This window comes from Neodiprion pinetum, chromosome 7 (assembly GCF_021155775.2).
Source record: "Neodiprion pinetum isolate iyNeoPine1 chromosome 7, iyNeoPine1.2, whole genome shotgun sequence".
Taxonomy (NCBI): domain Eukaryota; kingdom Metazoa; phylum Arthropoda; class Insecta; order Hymenoptera; family Diprionidae; genus Neodiprion; species Neodiprion pinetum.
In genome coordinates, this window is record NC_060238.1 from 7,200,036 (window position 1) to 7,225,029 (window position 24,994).

At 34.9% G+C, this 24,994-nt stretch overlaps 1 protein-coding gene across 1 annotated transcript in view; it reads right to left on the bottom strand.

The window, feature by feature from the left end:
• LOC124223145 (uncharacterized) overlaps positions 1-24,994 on the bottom strand; it is a 76,530-nt gene that overhangs the window by 16,259 nt on the left and 35,277 nt on the right. Inside the window, exons 4-7 of the mRNA XM_046634877.2 lie at positions 16,270-16,425; positions 4,227-4,265; positions 3,831-3,981; positions 1,623-1,772 (exon numbers count right to left, since the gene is read on the bottom strand). Coding sequence (XP_046490833.1) covers positions 1,623-1,772; positions 3,831-3,981; positions 4,227-4,265; positions 16,270-16,425 — 496 coding nt within the window. The remainder of the gene's footprint in view (positions 1-1,622; positions 1,773-3,830; positions 3,982-4,226; positions 4,266-16,269; positions 16,426-24,994) is intronic.

Here is a 24,994-nt window from a genome sequence, read left to right on the forward strand (position 1 = left end):
TTCTCAGTTTTCAATCGATTTTCACTGATCCTGACTCACGGTATTTTTTAGTCAATCGGCATCTTCCTTAATGTTTTTTATCATAGTGTTACAAAATATACTGATAAAATCACAGCTCGTAAGCGTGAATAACTCAAAATTTTGATAATCGGTTTTCCTGCAATAAATTATTCGTCATGTTGAAGGTGCTCAAAATCATCGATCTAAGATCCTAAATAATTGAATGGGAGACTGTATATCACGACTATTTAGAAGAGCGGGTAGAATTTGAATGGAATTTGAATGGAATTTGAATGGAATGGAAAAAAATACCCAAATGGAAAAAAAAATTAGAATTAGGTATGGAATTTTAATATTTTGAGATTGGTTGTCCGTTATATGCGTCTTGTCTTGAAATTTCAATTTGTTACCGCTTTTGGCGTCCGTGTTGAAGAAGTATAACCGATGCAAAAAATTGCGAAATTTTTTTACTTCCACTTTTAAATAATTATAATCAACAGTTACATATCCTACATAATTATCATGAGTTTTAAAGCGACAATTTCGAACACTCTTAGGTTTAACTTGCGAGCCAAGTATATACAATACAGTCCTTAACAATTTTCATTTTCTACCACAACCGAATAACCGAATACTTTTGTACCTGTAATTAGAAATCTAGTTTGTAGCACGATTTGTTTTCATTACGGTCACTCGTGCTGCATATTTTAACTCTCCATTGCGGTAATTTGAATTCGGGTGTTTGACATTGATATAAAATTCAACTAAAAACATGCGGTAAGCTGAGAAAACAGATCAAATAACCTTGCTGTAATCGATAAATACAGTACGGACAACCACATTCACACCGAATACGTTACTTTTACAACATCTTCGTGCAATTCAAGGAACATTCAATGCGTCGCGGAACGTATATTCCCATCCAAGAGTGAGTCATGGTCAGAATATTCAACACTTCGCGATAACACAAAAATCTGAAAAAGAATCGTAACCAAGTTGATGAGATAATCCGTTTTGAACGGTAATAATAATGCTAAAAATTTGTTACTCAAGTGTTTAGACGAAAATTTGTGTACTAAATCTTTGGTGAAATTTTTTCGTTTCATACGAAATGAATTTGTCGATTTTTCCGAACGACTGCGCATTTTTTCGGGATACTTGGTGATTTTGAAAAATCTGATTCGAGAATTTGAAAATTGTATCAAAAGTCCTGTATTTTCGGATAAGTTTTCGTAAATGGTCAAACGTTACACCGAAGAAGTTTTAGAGCCACGGAACAGACAGTTTTACAAATAGCGGGTAAGAAAATTTTGGCAAACGGAATTATTCAAAATCGCCAAAGATTCTAAAAAAATGGAATGGAAGCAACGTCACTAGAGATTTGTTTGACAGATTTTTGCTCAAACGATTGACCAACGACTTTTCGGCATTATTATTATTCAAGACTAATTATCTCATCATCTTGGTTTTGTTTGACTTTTCTCAGATATTCATCTCATCGCGAAGCGTTCGATACTCTCGCCGAGACTAACGTTGATCGATATCGACGTACGTCCCACAACATCTCATCAAAAATATCCTTTCGTCGATATTTCCGTGAATCTCACGGAGTTCTCGCTTACTTTCCTCCGGAACGCCAGGCGGCTGAGGGCAGTGGAGGTTTTCGTACTCGTTCCTGCCGTAAAATCCGCTGTAGACGGCAACTCGGCTTCCGGGGTTGCAGGATAACGAGACTCTCTCACCGGCGCATGACAGTTTGCTCCGAAACTCGTCTGCGAGAAAATTTCACGTTTAGCTATTGGAGAGGAGGATTTAGCGAGCCCGTGAGCTTATCTCTAGTTTCGGAACCCCGCAGCTGGTAGAGCGACGAGATTTCAGTGCCGTTCGTTAAGTTCCACTTCACCGAGCACTCCGACTCCGGTTCGAGATGTGCCCGAAACGCAAAGCGATCATGCCCCTGTTAACTGAGGAATCGTCGAGGAGGCTTCGATCTCTGCCTAAACTAACTTTGCCTCCGACTAAACGCGTCCCGGCGACGACGCCCAACTCGCTGTAAAGATTACGCGATTCCGTTTAATCCTTCTCCGAAACACCGAAACGATCCCTTCGCGTTTAGTACGGTACAAATCCGCAATAAGGGTTTCGTAAGTAAAATTAAATTTTTCAAACCTACGAATGTCAATTTGACAAGCTGGACGGAATTTTGCATTTTATAGACGTTAGGTACACGAGCGGACAATGATACTGAAACAACTCATTTTTTCCCTAGCCGTTTAAGTTGGCAATTTGGAATTTTAGAGTCCCTGTGTTTAAAGTAGGGACTCAATGGAATTTCAGCGAAATCGGCGCAATATTTTTAAACGTAACAGAAACCTTGACCAGGGAAAAAAAGGAGCTTTTTCAGAATCATTGTCCAGACGTGTACATTATTTTATCAATTTTCTTGTAACTATAGAATGTGCTCTTCCTCTAATTTGAGTGAATCAATGATCGTTGTATGTTTCAATAAATTCTTTGTAAATCACGTTGGATGAATCCTTTCTTGTCTCTTTGGTCGGTCAAACAAATGCTAATGACATCCAACCGAATCGAGTTCAGTTTCAAATACAAACATGAATTTTTACATTATTTCAAACATTCGCTGGAAAATGAAACTTGCGATGTATGCTTAAATCATCTCATTCCATGCCAATCATATATATATATATGTATATAGCTAATGAATTTGGCCATTTCATGTTTGGAAACTTATTTCATACCGTAGATGGCATGTCTCAAAAACGATAATAATGAATTTTTAATATCGCCATGACGATCTTATAAATGTCTCCAAAAACTGTCAGGTGAAACAAATTTTTGATACGATTTTGTCAGTTGGTTCAAAGTTTTCTGTTCAAAAGTTTGAGAGCAGAGAGCCAAAATTTTAACAACTTCAATAGCTTCTATACTCTCAATTGTGACTCTCTGCGAGTCATAGTTCATACGAATGATCAATTACTTCCAAAACCACGATGTAACATTGGTATTGATTATCGGGCACAGAATTGAAATTATACAAGCTTCGTTGAGCAGAAAGTTTTTTGAGAGGCACTGGAATTTGAATAGGCATTTAATTTTCATTAGGTTCGACACATTCCGATCAGACACAAGAATTCAAACAGATGTTGAGTGGCGAGTTTTACCATCGAAAAACGTGACGCCCTCTTTGCCTTAAATTTGAGCACGATGAGGGAAAAAGAATCGGAGGTAAGAGGACCGGTAGATGGGATGTTCTGCACGTAGAGTCCGCAAAAATCAAAATATTTATGGTCGCAATGGGAATCGGGAATGAACGATAAGAATATTCGGTGGTGACATTGAACCATTCGTTTGGAAGGAGGTCGTAAAGTGGAATAGTTACGTGATAGAAGAATGACAATGTCGATTGTTCACAGATACGAAGATCTGTTTCATGGAATATCAAAACGTAGAAGGGGACAACATTGGTATTTAGGAATTATAGGTTATTGTAAAAATTCATATAACATTTTTCTTTACATTTTTACTACTTTCCTAACGATTCTGCATTTTGGCATTCTACGTTCGTACTTGAATTTTCATATTTTTCAACATCTTAGCATCAACGCCGGCGATTCCGTAGTTCGGCCTCCCAAATCTTCACCTTCTCAGGTTTGAAAAATTCAATAAAACAGACTTTCACGGTTATAAAAAATTCGGTATCGCGAAATTTCCGGCGTCAGCGAAAGATGTCCGAGAAGCCTCCTCGGCGAATGCCAAGTTGTCCCGAAAGTTAGGTTCCCAGAGTGAATTCGACTCGAATCTCGACTCACATGGTCGACATTTGTAGGCGAGCTCGACGAGTCGGGGCCGACGTAGACGGTGGTGTAGAAGGCAAGGATCCCGTTCGTTTTCATCGCCCGTCAAGACTCGACACTGTCTCTTCTTCTGGCAGGCCTCGACGACCGTCTGCAGCAGCGAGTACTGTCGCAGGATCCCCAAGAAAAGGAAGAAGAGAGCGGAAGGTGAGGAAACGACGGCGAGTGAAACGAAACGAAACGACAAAAAGGTGAAAAAAAAAAAAAAAAAAAAAAAAAAAAAAAAAAAAAAAAAAAAAAAATGAAAATACGATTGAGAAGAAAGAGCAGAAAAGACGGAGGGACTTTATTTCGTTAGCGCGAAGACAAAACGTTTGACCCTCCGAACCGTTTTCGCTTTTATATATCTACCCTTCCCCACGATCCGTGGTCGACGTCCCTCCACTTTGTCTGGAAGCAAAGAAACAACGGGAAATAATTAACTTCGGGCTTCGCTGTGCGTTAGATATATGACTATAATATTATTACACAACGGACGTCTCTCGACGAGAGATCGGAAGAAGGGAGGTGGACGGTCCCGTGGATGGATGGATGGATGGATGGATGGGCAGATGGAAGGATCAGGAAGCAATTATTCTCTTGTCCCAGATTCACTGATTTCTGTACTAATAACTGGATAGCTGATTAGCGTCCTCGGCAGCGTTGCCAACCTATCAGAGGAATAACCCAGTGAACACAATTATGTCAAACTGATGTCAGAATGACGTCATGTCACGTCATGATTTACGTAAGATGTGAGTCATATATGAGTCACATATGTCTCATAATTTCCCACTTCCTGACGTAAGATTCTTACGTAAGATAAATGACGTAAATATGACCTCCAATTGACATCATTATGACTTGACTGGCGTCAAAATGACATAACTCTGATGTCATAGTGATAAAAAGTATTTAAGAATGCTTATAATAATATAACTGTTACAACAGAACTTGTAAAGTCAAAATGTTTATATTTTTCATTTATAAATAGTGATTATTTTGTTACTGTACCTCTATTACAATATAATAATTAATTTTGAAATTAGTTTATATATTTTATTTATGACAATATCCTAATATTTTCAATGTTAAAAATATATTTAATGTTTGCATTTAAAGAGAATTTGCGGTAAGTTAAATTTGGACACTAAATATAAAAGTAAAAATTAAGAAATGTCATATGAAATTCCACTTATGAATTATTAAATCAATACATGATACAACATAGAACATAAATAGAAAAGTATCGTTGATCGTTTTTTTTTATACCGTCGTGACATTAGTATTATGTCACTCGTATGCAAAAGAATGACCGGAAGCTGATGCTGGGGTATGACGTTCATCGTACGTCAATTTTACGTAAAAGTATGAGTTGTTTCTTACGTAAGAATATGACGGTATTATGATATCCTTTTGACGTCAGAATATGACTTGTAATTTATGTAATTGTATGATTTATTTCTTACGTAAATAATATATAAATTTATGACTTTGATGCGACGTCACACATATGATGGGGATAAGACATAATATTTACGTAATATTTAAGTCACAATCATGACGTCATATAAAAGTCAAATTTTATGTCAGCACTATGTCATAATGATGTCATACTACATGACATCATATCAGAGTCATCAATAAAGTCATTTTTATGTCATATCTATGTAAAAAGTCGATGATCTCTATGTGACCTATCTATCACGTCATATGGAGGTCGTGTGTTCACTGGGAACTCTTTGAATGGTGACAAAACGATTCTTTGGATTTCTTATTTAAACGGTACCACAATAATTCTTCATATTTCTTATTTTAAAAAGTGATGCTTGACGGTATTATAACTCAATAAATATAAGAATACGGAATACATTTCATTTTTTCGCTTTACAACATGAACAATTTTCCTAGAAATATATATATATAATTGTAAAAAAAAAATCTGATATGCGAAAAAAGTTGATTTTTATCAATTTGCGAATTCAAACAAAACTTTGATTACTCACATTGACTTCACACCGAACAAAGTTGGATGTGACGTGAAGAAATTCGTCACAACGAATGCAACTTTATTCATCTGTATAATATCTTTTTTCCTTTTACTTTGTCATTTTCCCAACACCATTAACAATTGTCAAGAGTATTTCGCCGTTTATTAAAGGCTGCACAGAGAATCGGTATTGTACCATTTTCCATCGGTAATCTATCGCTCGCCATTCGTAAAGCTTATGGCACAATTGTTCCAGCATCGATTCATGCCGCGCTCTTTCATTTGCGAATCGTTGACACACAGACACAAACGCACAAGAATATATATTATAGGTAGCGTTCGTTATTTGTCGCGCTATTCATTGGCAGACTACCGGATTGCAATCATCTGCCGGCATGCGTTAATCTCAATAATATAGGTATACATATAATACATATATGGGATATTCCAATTGAACTCGACCTCATTTGTGCAGATTCAGTTCCCAATTTTTTTTTTTCGGAATTCCACCAGCCCGCAAGAAGACACTGAATTTTGTTCAAATTTTTTTGAAGACCAATCTCATTTGCGCAATATGATTTTTTTTTTTGATCATCTTTTTTAAAAAACTGACGGTAAAGTTTCATTGAAAGAAAATCCTTGCTTCGTTTAGAAGTTCGATAAAAAAAAAAAAAATCTAAAACTCCCTAAAGTGATTTTTTCTCTCCGGAAGCAAAACAAATCGATTTCCCATCGAGTACGTCATGATTGGATCGTCCCGAATTTTTCGCACAAAATCGCGCATTCGTTACAAATATTTCAAGACTCGGCAAATTTTACACCGACTTTTCGTTGAAGAGGAAAAACAATTTCAACTCGACTCGACAATATTTGGTGAAAAATTGAATAAACCGTCTCGAATAACGTGAATGAAATCATTCCCAATTTTATTTTTTTTTTATCCTGTAACATTTGAAAATATTTTGAAAATATTTTGAAACATTCGTCCAGCTTCGAGAATACTCGGACAACTCTTGAAAACTTTCTTGTATTATTTAGAAACGCATAAAATCCTCTGGTAACCTCTGAAAAAATTCACAGTCTTCTTGTGGGTTGATAAAATATAAAAAAAAAAAATTGAGAACCGAATATGAACAAATGCGGTCAAGCGTAGGTCGAATTCAGTTGGAATGTCCCATGTATGAAACATGGGGTAGGTCATCGTCCAACGCATTTCCCTTTTTGCACTACGACGAAACCAGGTTTGAGGTGAGGCGAATTATCGCAATTTACAAAATCGCTTCGATTAATATTCATAATGTTGAAGCCGCTCTTCAACAGCTTTTCACTATTGTATACCTTCACCTACGTGCTGATCGACAGATTTAAAGCTGGAGTCGTTTTTGAACTGGTCAATTAAATTTGTCCGCGACAATTTTTACACCGTATGTTGTTTGCTTCAAAGTTATAACAAGTTGAATGGTTTGTCGAGTGATTTTTAGCAGGGCAATGTAAGCTTGAAAGCTTTTAAATTTCTCACATTTTTAAAAGATTTCGAACAAACGGCTGAATTATATACATCTAATTTTTTTTTTTTTTTTTCAACATAGAATTAATGTAGAATAAATAAACGGTGAAAACTATTTACTCAAATTGACTGTCGTTTCGATCAAACCAAAGTGCGACCTTCCTTAGAGCTTACATGAAAGAAAAAAAAAAAAAAAAAGAAAAAAAAAAAGATCAAATTGTATACATGACATTTTTTACACAATATTTTAAGGAGAATTTACTTTCGCAACGGTAAATCACAATGTTTGCATCTTTAACACAGTTTTCAGACCAATATGGTTAGATTAACAGCTTTAAACTATTAAATTTCCAACTAATTCAATGTCGAGAGAAAAAAGCAAGGAAGATTCGTCACATGTCATAGTTATAAAAATATACACACCGCGAAAAATTACATTCAACCGATTAAACAATTGAACGACAGAAATTGAAACTTTTGCTTTGACCGAATCGTGAGACAATTTGAATGAATAGTTTTCACCGTTTGTAATGACGAAATTTTGTATTTCTTCTTCTACGATAATAATTGGCAAGAAAAATTGGCGAAAGTTTCGCAGAAATCGATACAAATCAAAATTCGCTAAAAATATTCGTTTTTTCCTTTTTTCTTCTTTCTTCCTTTTTCAGGTACATGCATTGGTACTAAAAATTGCATCGAATTTGCAGGGATTTGAGAATACACCGTAGGCATTAATATTTATCACGCGGCGTGTGACACAGGTCAAAGGTCGACACGAATTTCGGACAACTATGAGGTATAACAATGATTCGTTTCGACGTTGAATGATCCCCTATTTCAGGCTTTACGGAAATCACATCGCAGGCATTCAAAGAACTTTTGCCTCTCGTTTTTCTGACCCACACGTCATAAAAGTTTCAACGGTACGCTCCGAGAGACGATTGTAAATTTGAATTTTTCCCACAATTTCATTACCAGGTTCGTAATTAATAACGCAATAAAAAAAAATTAATAAAATAAAATAACAATCAATGATGTCGTTGAAGTTTCGAGCTTCTTGAAACTCATTTTGCTTGATAATTAATTATCCAAGATTTTGTACACAGGGATAAAGAAGTCTTGAAATTTTTTTTTGTGTTTTTGAGTCCGGGTCTGATTTGAAAATTTTCAGGACTTTCATTTCTTTATAAATATAATTATTATAAACCTGTTTCCCATCCGTTTATACTTATACCTGTACAGTCTACTTTTCAGTCAATCGTTAATAGAATCATTGAAATCGTTTCCACGATTACTTTGAAATTTTATACGACATCCTCATGACTTTCTGAAAAATGCAAGTGCCCAAAGTTTCTCATTATTCACGTTTCTAGCTGCAAGTATCATCTTAACTTGGTCCTCTAGTCGGAATTTCACAACCGACTTCGTACAACCCTACAAATAGAATTTCCTCCCCCATAAAGTTAAATTTCGCCAAGTCATTTATCACTTACATCGCTATACGTAGAATGAAATATTCGTGTACTCTTTTTCTAATATCTCACAATATTTCGACGTCCGTTCTCTTTCTCGTGAAATCGCAAAAATTTCACGTGATATATTTCACAAGGATAAGGCAAATATTTCACGAAATTGAAATGTCTCTACTGTCAAGCCGTGCAATCTAATCTTTTCGATTCTCGTATTTTTGTCTACTTTTATTCAACGGTAATCTTTCAAGTTTCGTTCTTTCTTCAATAACTGCGAAACTTGTTAAAATTGTTAATGTATCCGCACAGTATATTTCAGCAAATGATTGCCAAAAGCTGCTCTAAGCTACAGAATATTAGCAATGTTTTCAAAATATTTGTTTCCGATAACGTGACGGTGCACTGAAAGAAATTTTTAATTCGGGTGTATCAATTTGTACAGATTACGATCTTATTTGCCATTCGCTAAATCAATCACTGTAAGTATCATGAGCTTTTATTGACCAACGAAGGCTGTCCTATCAATCATCGGTTGTTTGCACCGGTGAGTTTCTAAATGCCGCTGACCTATGAGTCGGCTAAAATAATACAATAGGGTTGAGTTACAGGACGCCATAGAAAAGAAAGAAAGAGAGAAAAAAAAAACGCTGCTCAAACTTCGACGTCAATTATAATTACAATTATAATTAAAGCTTTTAGCGAATATCGAGTATCGAATAGAAGTTTGAATTAAATTATCCGTATTCGTATTAAGTATTAAAAGTATTGAAAGGTATTCATCGCAATAAATTGAGCATAACGATCAATATGCAAAATGAAAAAAAGTATTGAATAGATTATTATAAATATTTGATTTACATTTGAGGTATGACATTTTTTTAATCAACAGATTCGATCATTTGAATCGTTGCTGTGATTTTGTCCGATAGTAAAATCTGCTATTCTTCCAAGTTGATCTGAATAATTGACTAATATTATAGAGGATCAATTAAAAATTTACGTCAGCAAATAACAAATCAAATAAGTAACACAACTAAATATTTTAGAAAATGCGGTAAATAGGAGAAATTTACTTAGTCTATTATAATTGCATCGATTTTAGTTGGTCTACTAAATACGTGCGGAAATGTGTTTTCACCATTTTCCAACAATCACTTTCATACAAACAAAATAATCGATGCATCGATTAATCGAGTCCATAAAAATAATCGAACACGACTCAATTGAGTCGATAAAAATTAAACTATTAACCGATTATTTCGTGTTTTTTTTTTTTTTTTTAAACGGTGCATGTGAAACAAAAATGACTTGTTGTTTCGTTCGAAATAATTTTCAATTTCAGTTGAAAATATTCGTTTATCTTTCATTTATTACATCAAATAGGTACTCGGTGAATAAAACGATGATAATAATTGATACTTTAATTACATAAATTGATATTGCATTGCGTCGTTCGTGGGAGTAAAAAGCAAAAACCGATTATTAATAAATGTAATTCGAGTCGTTCGATTAATCGAGTTTAAAAAATAATCCATTATTTTCACTCATCCTTAAATTTCGAAACGAACGATGCACAGAAAACAAAGCATCGATATCATTTTCCCATCGATGTATTTTATACACCGGCGATACTTTTCACCACTTATTCCCCACACATATCAGGCGTTGAAAAATAGTTGCGTCTGTGTTGCGTGTTTCTTTGAATGTGTCGCGCATTCTGAGATGTATGAAGGATGATATTAGGAAAGTTTTGCTACTGCGAACTTCACAACTGGGTTAATAGCGCTGCTCTGCGATCCCGCAAATGTATTCAGTGCTGAAAATTTACGCTGAGAGAAACTTTTAATTCCGATTAACGCTCAGTCTTTAACTATTTTCATTTTTTACCACAATAGAAAAATATAGTTCCAAGTACAAAATGAAAATTAGTTTTCTAGCTGTTACCGGAAATTCTAGCATCCGTTGATATTCTTTCTCATTACGATCACTGTTGACTATATTTTGTTAAAACCGTTGCGAAAATTTAATGCTTGTGCAAGAATAAATTGACGTTAAGGCTTGCTTAACTAAAAAAGTAGAGTAAACCTCAGAAACTGATTTTGCGTAACAATTACCAAGAAAGGTTCGACAATATCGCAAAATGGTTAGGCGTGGCTAGTTTTTCGTAATTCCAACAATATTCAAACAGTTTTTTTTAACGATACCTGTTTTGATCAATTTTTCTACTTACCGTGACAAATGAAATTTTTCTCAGTGTATTTATTACGGAGAAATTCTTGTCATCGACCATATATGAGGAGCTGAATTTCAAAAGGGTATCTTTTTATTTTTTAGTTTATTTCAATACAAGTAAAAAAAACTGTCTACTTTAAGCTATAACTTTTTTTATTAATTTTTTTTTTATTCGCACGCATAGTGCTTGTGGTGATAGAAACCGTGAGTTAATTTTTACTGAAAAATTTTTTTCACTTTTAGTGTGATTAATATTCAAAATTAGAAAAAGTGCCCTTTTGATCCGAATTTACAAAAAGATACCCGTTTGATCCAAAGTCATAAAAAAAGCACCCCTTTGATTTAAGGTGATAAAACAAAGTGTATAATTAAATATTAATGATAAAGAGATTAATATTAACATTAATGTTCGTAATAATTTTTAATTTTAAATTAATATAAAAACATAAAAAACATAATAATAATAATGATAAATATATAAACGATGATTACATAATTTACTAATAACGATAAATACTGAATTATTCATTAAATTTTTCAAAAAGATCTCCTTTTGATCCCAATCGTAAATTTAATTATTTTCTTTATGCTGAAAGAAGTTTGAATTCATATAATTTGATGAAAAATATCGATAGAGTTTAGGATTTTCTACCAGATTCTTAAAACAAAAAAAAAAAAAGTCGAAAATTGATCAAAAGATACCCTTTTGAAATTCAGCTCCTCATATCGCAACCTCGATACGGCTACGTGAAGATTCTTCGTCAAAAGTCGAGGATCGTGACCGAAATGCACCGTTCAATTCAACGCTCTGGCTAACGATCCTTGATTACGGTTCGAAGGTAACAAAGTGAGAAGCTCGATTTCAATCCTTCGCTTTGTCGGGTCGTAACGATTCGAGTGTACCCGCTAAATGGACTCAGACGAATGTGTAATAAAAGGAAATTTACCACAAAGATAGACATTCAAAACTCACACAGTAATAACTCCAAAAACCATATAAAAATTAAAGAGAAACGATTTAAGGGGCACACCTAGTGTGACATTGTGTGAAATTATTAATAATTTGACAAATGATAATTTTTATTGATTTTTAGCGAAAAATATTTACTTACCTAAAAAGAATCAATAAAAATTATCATTTGTCAAATTATTAATAATTTCGGATCTGCATTCCGTCAAATATATGCATATATTTATTGTTCAGTTGATGATTCTGGGTTTAAAATACATATAAATTAATTTTTGTTGTATTTACGAAAAAAAAAGCATAATTTTAAACAGTCCGAAGTTTGAGGCTCGATATTTTTGAAACGGCTGGATTTACGTAAAATGTCAATCAGACCTTTTTTGTAGAGCATCAAATTTCCTATAAGACCTGATTTTGTCACACTTATGAAGTAGCTCGTTATCCCATCACAAAATTCCAAAGTTCAAAAAAAAATTTTCCCATGTTATTTAAATGGGAAATAGAAAATTACAAATCGCCACTTCTAAATATTAATATTAAGAGCTTATATTTTCACAGGGTCATTTTCTAGAGATACTCTGACGATTTTTCAATGTTCTTTGAAAAAAAAAAATAGTCGGTTTTTTTGGGACACTCTAATATTTATACATATTCCAGTTTTTCACAGCTTTTGAAAACAGAGTCATGCGCTTCATTTCGATAGAAATAAATATGCGGTATTACAGACATGGGAAGAACTATAAACCCTTTGGGACTTTTTCGTGAACGCAATTTTACCAAAGCGTCAGATTACCTGTTTCTTGGAATGCAATTCCGTGTGTCAAAGTCAAAATTAGGGAGACATCGCCTCGCACGATTTGGCACAACCGAAGGAATAACGGCTGCCGAGTTTTTACGAGGCATCAGTGACACCGACTGCTGTGAATTTTTGAATTCCTCCGACAAAATTACGGGTGAAATTTTTACACGACATTTATTGCTTTCCGGTTTGAAACGACGAATTTCAACGATGCGTTCGATTTTTCGATTTTTCAGCAGTGATAATTCGTATAATTATGTATAAAGATTTTATACCTCTCTCATAGAGATTTGTAACCAACTGATATTAGCACTGGCTACAGTTTTATTTATTATTAGGTCGATATATTTCGGACTCAAAAATGAAAAAAATGTATTCAAATCGAACTTGTGAATTTTCATGTAAGAAAATTACGAATTTATCAGCTTAGGGAGATTTTTTTTCGTGCCTTGGCATGCAAATTCATTATTTTTCTCGGCCTATAACAACTCTGCTAATAATTTTACCAAATCAAACCGTGAAATTAAATTTTTCGTAGATATTATTGGTTTTCAAATGAGTTTAGAATCGAATTATTCAAGAAAAATCCTGTTCTTTCTATTCTCAAACTTGAATGAATTCAGATTTTGCGATAAAATGTTGAAAAATGTATGAAAAATGTGAACTGAAATTCAGATTCATTGATCGAGAAAAATGTATTCGTCTTTCAAACACACGAGAAAATCTTTCTCAGAAATATTACTTGAATATTCAACACATTATACGCAGTAAAATAATCTTATTCAAGATTTTAAGCCGTTTTCAGTAGTTTCAACGATTGAAAGACAAAGCTCTGAAGTAAGTTGCTCCGAATGATCGAAGGAATTCAATAACTGCGCTAGTTTGAAGGTCGTGGAAAGTCTTTCGCTCGTTTCCGGAGACAATCGGAGAAAATTACGGAAGAAACGATCCGAGATATTGTCGATGAATTTTTATCGAAACGAACAAGTCGGGGAGTTATCGGGTGAAGAGAAAAGAAACGAAAATCAATTTAGCGAAGAGAGGCACGACGGTAAAAAATTTCGGAAGTGAACTGCTCTGTATAAGTAATTTTGTCTCTACACGTAGAGAAGAAAAGGAGCAGATTTTACTCAAAACTGCACGAAAAAAGGAACACATCAGAGTTTCTAGTAAAAAATACCCTTCTCAACTATACTTTTCACTACAAATGTTACAGATTTTACTCTGTACACAGTGGTTTTCAATGATTCTACAATAATTTCTGCATTTAACGAAGTGACATTTATATTTTGAGTACACTGAGAGAAATTTTTAGTTCCGGTTAACGCTCAGTCCTTAACTATTTTCATTTTTTACCACAATCGAAAAATATACTTGCAAGTACAAAATGAAAATCAGTTTTCTAGCTGTTAACGAAAAGTCTCGTGTCCGTTACTATTCTTTCTCATTACTATCACTGTTGACTATATTTTCTTGCAACTTTTGCGAAAATTTAATGCTTGTGCAACAATAAATTGACGTTAAAGCCTTGTTTAACTAAAACAAGTAGCGTAAACTTCACAAACTGATTTTGCGTTGCAATTACCAAAAAAGGATCGACAATAGCGCAAAATGGTTACGCGTACCTCGTTTTTCGTAAATCCAACAATATTCAAACAGTTTTTTCAACGATATCTTTTTTTCTTGTTACTGTAAAAAATGAAATTTTCTCAGTATAAAATCTGCTTTTTTATTCTTTCCGTGTATAACACGCAGGGTGAGTATAACTTACAAGGTTCAATTTTCCAGCCTTTCGACGAATTTCAACATCACGCGCATGCGCTGATTTTTTCGTCTGCTAAGACAAGCCAGTTAACCTAAAAACTTGTAAGTATTTAAGGTTATGTCGATCGTTCGTTCGCCTTGAAATCTGAACAGATCAGCCCCATACGCGGTGATCAGTTGAATCGTATCTACGATAGTATCGATCAATAAACATTGCAATTTATACATCAAAAGAACATCCGAATCGAACAAGACCTTGATTTATTTTCTATCCAATTATAAATTCATATTCCAAATATAACGAACCGAATCCGATGGGTAAGAATGCTTTCATTTGTACAATAAATTCGATAATAAACATGAACGACACATCAATGACCAATCATTGTTTTTCAAAAAATATTTAGTATTACGATACAACAAATTTCCTCGCGAAATCGAATCTACTGTTCGGATCTGAATTTTGTCAAGTTGCCGAACCTGCAAGAGCAGAAGAAAAACCGTCTCAGTCAGCCAATGATAACTGAAATTATTTAACGCATGCGCACTTCGGGTCAGAAATGTTTCTCAGACTGTGACGGTATGAAACGTGTCGTAAGCCGGGTCGAAGGTGAATCGGAAGGTCGACATCCGGCCTGGATTGACCTTTTCATTCTTTATTTCCGCAGAGGCGGCATCAGGACGCGATAGGATCTCGGAATTCCCTATCGCCCTCCCCTCCCCCTTATCCTCCTCTCCCTCTCTCTCTCTCTCTCTTTCTCTCTCTCTCTCTCTTTCTCTCTCTCTCTCTCTTACCGCCGCCAAATCTGCAACCAAGGAACGACGGTGGCTCTTCCAGGATCTGCCATCCCATAATCGCTCTGTTACGTTTTTGCCTGTCTCGGGCACCGCCAGACGGCGATTGAGTGCCGCCATCAATGAAGGATACATTGCCTGTTCTCCGGAGGGATCGAAGGACGCGATGAAAAGTGGACGTGGTTTGAGACGATGATTTCAAACATGTTGTATCTTTGTTATGATTAAGGGTGTTGCTTTACGTCAGTCGATTTCGACGTTGACGTATGAAGGGTGGGGCACTTAAAGTGTGACATAGCAATAGTACGGGAACCATTGATGATAGTCGAAAAGGTTTCAGATGAAAGTTACATTGTTCGAGAAGGCCGTCATACCGCAACATCTGGTTTCTTTTTCGGTGGAGGCGCTGAAGCTGCGTCGAGGTCAACGCCACTTTTTTAAATGGAACAATGTATTTTTTTTCTACGAGATTATTACCGACTTTGAGGAAAATAATATAGACATCGGAAGAGGGTAGAAATAGAGAATCATGAATATAACAGATGCACGATGAAAATACAGTTCTTTAAATCCGACTGTAATTCGACATTTTCCGTTTCTACACGTCGATTTTTACCTTCTGACCATTTTTAAATATTGAATAATTATGTCTCGACTCTTTCCATGCATTTTAAATATCTTCATTTCGTACCTAATCAAATTTTGAGTATATATCATTGGTTGAATTGAAATTCTTGCGTTCGAAAGTTCTATTCCTATCAATCACCTCTTCAAACATAAGATTTTTCCAAAACCTTGCTTTCGTAAGTATCAATTTCTAGTCCTCTATAAGATTCTAACAAATTCGAAGCCCATGATGGTGTTTAGGTAAAAGGATATTAAAATTTATTACTTTTCTTGCATTAATCCTTCTGCAAAAATAAGTGTTTGCCTTTTCTTTTCTAACGTCAGTCATCAGTATAACCTCTTCAAACCACGTGATCACTGGGGTCGAAATGGACGCTGATATGGGCATTGAGCTTCCGAATGACGAGCAAATGCTGAACACCTAGAGATATTATAAACAGAGTAAGCAAGGTACAGGAGTTAGCATAAATGGAAAGGTCGGACGGACAAAAAGAGAGAAAAAATCTTATGACTAGCTATCCGTTTCTACCAAGCATGCGCAGTGTGTTACTGCGCAGAGGTAGAGTAGCAATAAAACACTGCGCATACTCGGTAAAGAAGAATAGCTCGGTCATTAGACTTTCTCTCTCTTTTTGTCACTTGGACCCATACACGATTCGCTTACTTACTATATTCGCAATATCTCAATGCCGAACAGCAGCCAAGGCTGCCAACAGTAACGGCAGCTAATCACCACCCAGGTAATTTAGTCCTCTTACCTTTACCGACCGAGTAAACTGTCCCTTTCTCGGGATACGAATAACTTTCCTGAATTCCGCTACGAAACCGCGATGCAACGTCGAAATGTGAAACCTTTCTTTTCGTTTGTTTATTTAATGCGGGGAGAAAAAAAAAGCTGAGTTTTCTCGGTCGGTAAGGGTAGGAGTACTACATGACCTTAAGAACGAATGAATCTGCAAGTTGAGAAGGGTAAAGTCAAATTCTACTATTCAATAATTAGAACAAAATGTTAAGGAATGAACGTAACGTGACTTCACGTTAGTTTAGAATGAAAATTCATTTAACAACTGCGTGGTTCAACCAAATTAATATTTTGAATACAAAAAAAAGGAAAAAAAATCGTATTCTTCGTCGGTTCAAATTCCTCAAACGCGTTTTGATCCGCATGCGAAAGTTAATGCTGACATTATAACGCAGCGATCCACTGTTAAAAACAACGATAACTTCTGGGCTTTGTCAAAGTTTACGTTTACGTTCCTGCAGCTGGCGTGAAACGAGCGTGTGATTATCGCAGTGTATTATTCTAGAATGCGAGGGACTTCTCTTCATTGAAGTTGGTGAATGGCGTTAATATTTCGGTATAATTAGCACACTCCGCTGGGCAAACTGCGTGAGATTCAAGAGTTGGATTACGTGTGTCAAAGTTCTGTCATTCATAGTCCACCAAACACGAATTATTGCGCCGAAACTACCAGATTTCAGACGGGAAACGGTACGCGAACCGCAAGCTTGCGTGTCGATTCAAACGAGAGTGTTACACGTGAATTTTAGATATCTATACACGAGCACATATGTCGGGCAGCTTGAGATTCTCACGATTCTTTCTTAGGTGGGGGTAAAAAATCAAAAAAACCGAAAATCAGAAGGTCCAGAATTCCGAATTTAATAAACTCGAATAACATATATGAGAGAACGGATACTATCAGAAATTTTAAGCCTCGAATGGTTCCGAACAAAAAGCTTCAGTTTACCTAAAATGTATTTAATAGAGGGCTCTATTATCCGAACCCACTTACTTCAGAAAACGTTAATCCAAGAATTCGGAGGTGCAGAATTTAATAATGTATAGAGTCAATATTCCAGAGAATGAATTTGTAGAAAGTTTCATATTCTCAAATATCTAAATATTATGAAAATAAAAGTTGGAACTTGATCATCTAGAAACGGCGGAAAACAGATATCCAGACTGTAGAAGGGTCATTATTCAGAATCGTACGATTCAAAAAGATCAGAATTCCGAAATTAACCGTATAGATGGCTTTCCACCAGAATTTCACATTCCGAGTCTATCTAACTAATCTATTTTGACTTGTAAAATGTTTTATATACAGAATCAAACAAATTATGCAATATTTTCATCTCATTAAAAGATTGAATACGACTTTTGACATCATAAACTTCTATTTTTTGATTTCTGATACGATATGAGTTATTGACTCTTCTGATATGTTGCGATTCTTCATTCCGACGATTCTGATACACTGCAATTCTATATTCCGAGCCATCTACGAAATCACTACTCGGAGTTCTAACCGTTCTGATTCTTGATCCTTCGCATTTATGAATTCGAATAGATGAAAATTCTACTTTACGATCCATCCGAAGGTTATTTATTTGTGTTTGTGAGCAATCGCATTTGTCTCATTTCGCTAATGGCCTTTCGGGAAAATAATATCTCATTCAGTCAGAAAAAGTTCAGAGTTATCATTTTCCATTGTGGTAAAAAAAAAAAAAAAAAAAAAAAAAAACAAAGTAAGCTCAACAGTTATCAAATCTCAATTTGTTCATCGCAGTGGAGAAATAATTCATTTCAATGATTTTTACCGCAGGAGAAACGATAATTTATCGTTACTTTCAGTTTCGTGCTGCAAAAGACTAGTCGCTTAGAAAATTGATAGAAAATAAAAAAAAACAATTAAAATAAAATAAAAATGCAAACTCAGTTCCGAAGAATTAGTTCATCTGAATTTAATTAATTTGCCTTTTTTCAATGATCGTTAATCAGACTGTGACTAAAAATCATACTTAACGTACACACCTCGCGGTGCTTAACTCTCCTGAAAATTATCATGCCGGAATCCATCATAATAGACGTGGAATTTACCAGAATTCCAGAGCTAAGCTTGACCGCCAGTAATGCAGGGTAATTTATTAGCGTGCAACAGTTGGCTGTGGCCATTTCTTGCATTTAATAGGTTCAATAGTTTTCAAGTGTAATTGGAGAAGTTTTCAGTTTTTAGGATAAAATTTTTCCCGAAACACGTGAGCAGCGATATGAAACAAATTTAAACATTGCTGGGGCAAAATCGGTATTATTGTCTAGTATTCAGTTTCTTGGAATATGTCAAAATCCTTGTCAGTTGGTAAAAATCTCTCAGAACGTTTAGCCTTTGGTGCTAAATAATTATAATAAAATCACAATAGATTTCAAATTATTCGAAAGTATTTTTTTTATTTTTTTCGTATTCAATTAGGGTTACAATTTTTTTATTTACCATTGGAAATTTTAGAGTTATTTAAGTTTCTCAAAAAGTATAATCTGCCCCGTTCTTCCCAGTCACAAGTTAATTTATTCATGTTACGCGGTGTTTTTTATGCAAAGACCAGCTAATTACGAGGTACTTACAATTTAATGTTTAATTGCTCTACATTTATTACAATTTTCTTTTGAAATCCCTTACGTGAGTGTCGATTGCATTAGTTAATTACGAATTCATCATTTAAGAAATGTTATAATGAACTTGACAAAAACTCGGATTTGGATAATTTTTGAAGATGAAAGGGAAACGACTTTTGTATACAGGGTGGGACATTTAAAGTGACCAGGGCGATTTTTTCGAAAACGAAGCAAGATCTCAAAAAAAGCATCAGACGAGAGCTGTAGGGTTTTGAAGGGGATGGAACACAGCGCGTTCGAATTTTTATTAAGTGGTTGCGCCAAAGAGATACGAAGGTCAGCTTCGGTTGTTTAAACGGGATGGTGTGATTCTTATTTTGAAAATGAAAAGAGTATTCAATTTCGAGTATAAAAGTATAAGTACACCAGTTTCCTAAAATTGACACTCAATAGGATGTTTCGAAAATAAGAAAAACATGTCCGTTCTCCACTTTACGCGGATTAATTTACAATTTTATCAAAGCAAATGTTCGAAATGATGGCCATTAACTTCATTACACTTCGATTCCTTTTTTTCGTTGCGACACTTCCGGTTTCTGAAAACAACCGTATGACTCGATCAAAAGTTCTGCGAGATGGTTGACTTCTTTCGGGGTATCGTTCTCCGTGTAAATTACAAGCTGCGCTAGCGTTTTTATGCGTCTCCCCATAAATGTAAATCATATCGATCTTCTCGGCAACCGTATACCGATCCATTTTTCAAATATAATAATTACGATAATAGGAATTCTGAATGTTACTACCGAGGAAATTTCTACGACGTGATGCGAATACTTTCAATAACGATCATTGAATAACATTCGTCTACAACTTTGTGTTCTGACTGATAACTCTTGGTTCGATTTTCAAAGGTAGCATTAAGCATATAATGCCTGAAAAAATTGTTTACATCTTACAAAACTTAGAGGCATTGTTTTTCCCGTGTAAAGTAAAAAGTTGAAATCGAACCAAGAGTCATCAGTTAAAATACAAAGTTGTAGACGAATGTCATTCGTCGATGTTGTTCGTCGTTGTATCTTTTTCTTATTTTTGAAATATCCTATTGAGTGTCAATTTTAGGAAACTGGTGTACTTATACTTTTATACTCGAAATTGAATACTCTTTTTATTTTCAAAGTAAAAAATACACCATCCCGTTTAAAAAACCGAAGCTGACTTCGTATCTTCTTGGCGCATCCACTTAATAAAAATTCGAACGCGCTGTTCCCTCCTCTTTAAAACCCTACAGCTCTCGTGTGAAACTTATTTAAGATTTTGCTTCGTTTTCGAGAAAATCACCCTGGTCACTTCAGATGCCCCACCCTGTACAATCACTTTGCTACTTTTGGAAATAAGTGTAGAATTTTGTAAAAGTCAAAAATATTACGCACAGATTACGTGCCATAAAGCCCAATTTTCAATCCTTATATTCATGGCACAGATTTTCAGCCTCAATACTAACCTAACCTATACCTGAATTCAATTCAGATTAGATTTAGGATGCAAATCGAGCTGCACAGGCATCCCGCTACTGATTGTGAAAGAGACATCGAAAGGATTCGCGGTTGGGCGACGAGCTTAAAGCTCGACGTCTATATGGGTAGAATTTCCATCAGGTGGCTCTGCAGAATTCCGTTGGATGTATAAAGACTTACCGCGCCCCCGGGAAAAGTGGAAGAAAAATCACCTCCTACAGTTCGTGTACCGCCACTATCAGGATGAATGTTTCTTCTTTGAGGAGAGAGAGAGAGAGAAAAACGACAGCAAACGAAAAAACATCTAAGGCTGTATCCGCGCAGCCTTTCAGACTCCTGCGGGACTCCGAGTCGATATTTCCATGATTTCTCTGGGATACGAGATCAGTCTCCGCAGGATCGAAGGGTTCGAGATGAATCGGCGGTTTTTCACCCGCGTCGCATGACTTTTACGTACCGTGACATTCAAATTCTCCAATTCACGAATATACTTGTATCGCTGAGTTCAAACCCGCGGGCTCTAATCTCAGGCGATCCTGAGGCTGTTGGATAAATAAAGTGAGACGTGAATGCCTTGATTTATTTCTTCCTAAGGAAAAGCTGCGAGGTTTAGTGTTTTTATTTTTTCTCTGCTTTTTTTGTTTTTTTTTTTTTTTATTTTATCACATCTTTATACCTCTTTCCGAACTGTCTTCGGGCGTTATTCATTTTATTCCGCACATCAAGCAGATATTTAAGTATGTGTTGCGATTTTTTACGGTTTTATTCTTCTTTTCTTCTTACTTCGAATTATAAGAATCGTAGTTACTATATCAAAGAAAGTTGTAATTTTTCGTTATCGAGTCGATGGATTTTTCATTATTTTCACCGCTGTTTTTCAAAATGCGAACGTACAGAATACAAAATTATAGTTCATATTTTACTGATAATAAATAACAAATGTTATTTGTATATAATTGATGTAAGCAACAATAAGATACAAAATGAATATTTCAATTCCAGTCGGATGTGCACAAATTGCAATCGACATTTGTGTGTTGTAATTTTAAGCTGGAGAAAATAAATGGGTGATTTGAATTTTACAATTGCGGGAAAATGACATAAAGTCTACATGTTTTAAGGAAATGTTGAAATTTTTTGAAAATTTATATTCAAGGTGATAATTGATTTATACTAAATAATAAGAAAAAAAAGAAAAATCGAATTGAATCGAATACAGGTGTCAGTCACGACTGAAAATGATTTTTACGATACTTTTAATTCGTGTTTATATATTTTGTATAATTAGATATAATGATTAGATTTATCGTTTCATGTACCGCCTGACTTGAGATATGTGTAGATAATTAATTGGAAATCTTTCAACTCAAAAGATTTCTCAACGTAACGCAACATCAAATTGTGATTTCAGCAGCACGTTTAGTAAATTCCAAACGGCGTAAAGTAAAAGTATAGTAAAGTTGAAAAATGCTAGGAATAGCGAGGATCCGGATCAATCACGAATCGATTCCATACGTGGAAAGTCTTGAAAAAAATAACGGCAACTCAGCTGGTCGAGGGAAATACATTTTTTAACCGCAACTCCGACATGCTTATACAAGCGTACATTTGTTCCCCGCGGGATACGGACGAAGCCGATAAATACGAATGTCGGTGAATGCGGGAGGAGCGATAAATCCGGGGAAAAGGGTTTCGGGAAGATGGTAGAAAAATTGGTGAGAAGCGAGGGCCGCGTTTATGGGATATAATCAAGATCACGAAGGGATTCATTTGTTTATAGGTACATACGCGAGATCCTCGAAATGAAAATTTGCCAGTTTTACAGCTGCAGGAACAGCGAAATGTAACGGTTCACTGAGAGAAATTTTTAGTTCCGGTTACCGCTCAGTCGTTAACTATTTTCATTTTTTACCACAATTTAAAAATACAATTCTAGGTAGAAAATGAAAATTAGTTTTCTAGCTGTTACCGAAAAGTCTAGTATCCGTTACTATTCTTTCTCATTACGATCACAAAAGTTAAGTTGTTATATGAAAGAAAAAACATAAATACACAAATAAGTAAATTACGAAACAGGAGTTTAAGGATAGAAATCGATTGAAGTTGACTGGTTACATGAATTTTATCGAAACAACATGTAATGACCACGAAGAATGCGTTTTCGCAAATTTACACGAAAGTTTTCCAATCGTTACAGCAACTCTCCGTGATATTTTCAATGCCACCTATATTTACTACGTTAAATTTACACAAAATGTAACGAAAGATAAACTTGTGTGCTTTATGATAGATAATGGAAAAAAGTGGTAATTCTTATGAAATATATGTTTTAAAAAATTTATGGAAAACCGATTAGTTCGTAGAATTTGTACAAATGCTTACTCGCTGAGCGTTGGAAGAAGCTACACTGAGAGAAAAATTTAGTTCCGGTTATCGCCCGATCCTTAACTATTTTCATTTTTTACCACAATTTAAAAATACAGTTCTAGGTAGAAAATGAAAACTAGTTTTCTAGATTTTACCAGAAAGTCTAGCATCCGTTACTATTCTTTCTCATTACGATCACTATTGACTATATTTTCTTGCAACTGTTGCTGAAATTTAATGCTCGTGCAAGAATAAATTAACGTTAAAGCCTTGTTTAACTAAAAAAGTAGAGTAAGCCGAACAAACCGATTTTGCGTTGCAATAACCAAAAAAGGATCGACAACAGCGCAAAATGGTTACGCGTACCTCGTTTTTCCTAATTCCAACAATATTCAAACAGTTTTTTTTTTAACGATACTTGTTTACTGAATTTTTCTAGTCACTTTAACAAATGAAATTTTTCTCAGTCTTGTTTTTGATTTGAAGAAATTTTTCGTTATCAAAATAAAAACAATCGCAAAAAAAAGGCGAAAAACTCATTATTAAAGACACGAGGTGTAGACGATGTATAAAGAAAATTGTTCAAACCTGTATTCCCAGATATAAAATCAATCAATGTTATTCTATCATATAGAAATTTCGAGCGAATCATCTTCTTCTTATGAAAACTGTATAAACCTTTTTTTGTTCAATAAATCAATAAATTAGGGGTGTATAAATGGTATAAACAAAATTTATCATTGTAAATATTACTTATTTTCAATCATTGTATCGTCCTTCCATTCATTTGCAAAATCAAAATAAGCCTTTTACATATATATATAATGATCATTGTCAAACGATTTTTTGTTTCTTGTGACAATTCTTCGGTGATTGGTTCTTTCTTCAAATAATAACAGTTTTTTTCTTTTACTTGGCTTTTACTCTCATCTATTGTTGTGCAAAGTGGTTTCGTTGCACAGATCTCGTTTTCATAAATGGTTTTTCACTTTTCGACATTATAAGCTTGCTAAGCTTGTTACGTTTTGTCTCATATAGGTTTATTGTTAGATGAAAATGTGCCTGGACTGTGTTTAGTAAAAAAGAAATGTACGATTGTAAAATTGACAGGTGAAAGAATAAATTGAAATGTGGACTACGAGGTATCAATTCGACGTTGATTCACGCACACTACACGACCACTTTCTCATTTGGTTTACGTAGTTGGCGCGCTATTTGAACTGTTACAGAAGGAATGAGCTGGTAAAAGCAAGATGTCGTGTTTGCTTCAGCGGAGAATTGGGCAAAGATAAATGTGTAAGCTCGCTTTGGCGTGCGGTGAAAACGAAAGCTTGATAAAGCTTCGACCAACCAGAGCAGCGTTCTTGAAACCGAGCCTCCTGTAACCGGATGTTTACTCGCTTCGCATTTAGCCCATTTTTCGGAGCGTTCGCACTGTTGCGAATAAAGAGACTCGGAAACAATTCGGCAAATTAATAGCCGACAATACAATGTCCTTTCTTTGTATAATGATTTCGAAAAGAGGCGGTTTATCAGCAGAAAAGGTTTCTTCTAAGAGTTGTGAAAATAGTCTTCCGCATATTATAATGAGCCATTTGTACAGTGAAATCGTAGAATATTTCTAGATTTTCAGCCATCTTAACCCTTTCAACCATGCGTTTTTCTTTGCGGTGAAATTCCTTGGAACTGGGTATGTAAGAGTTGTCGAGGTC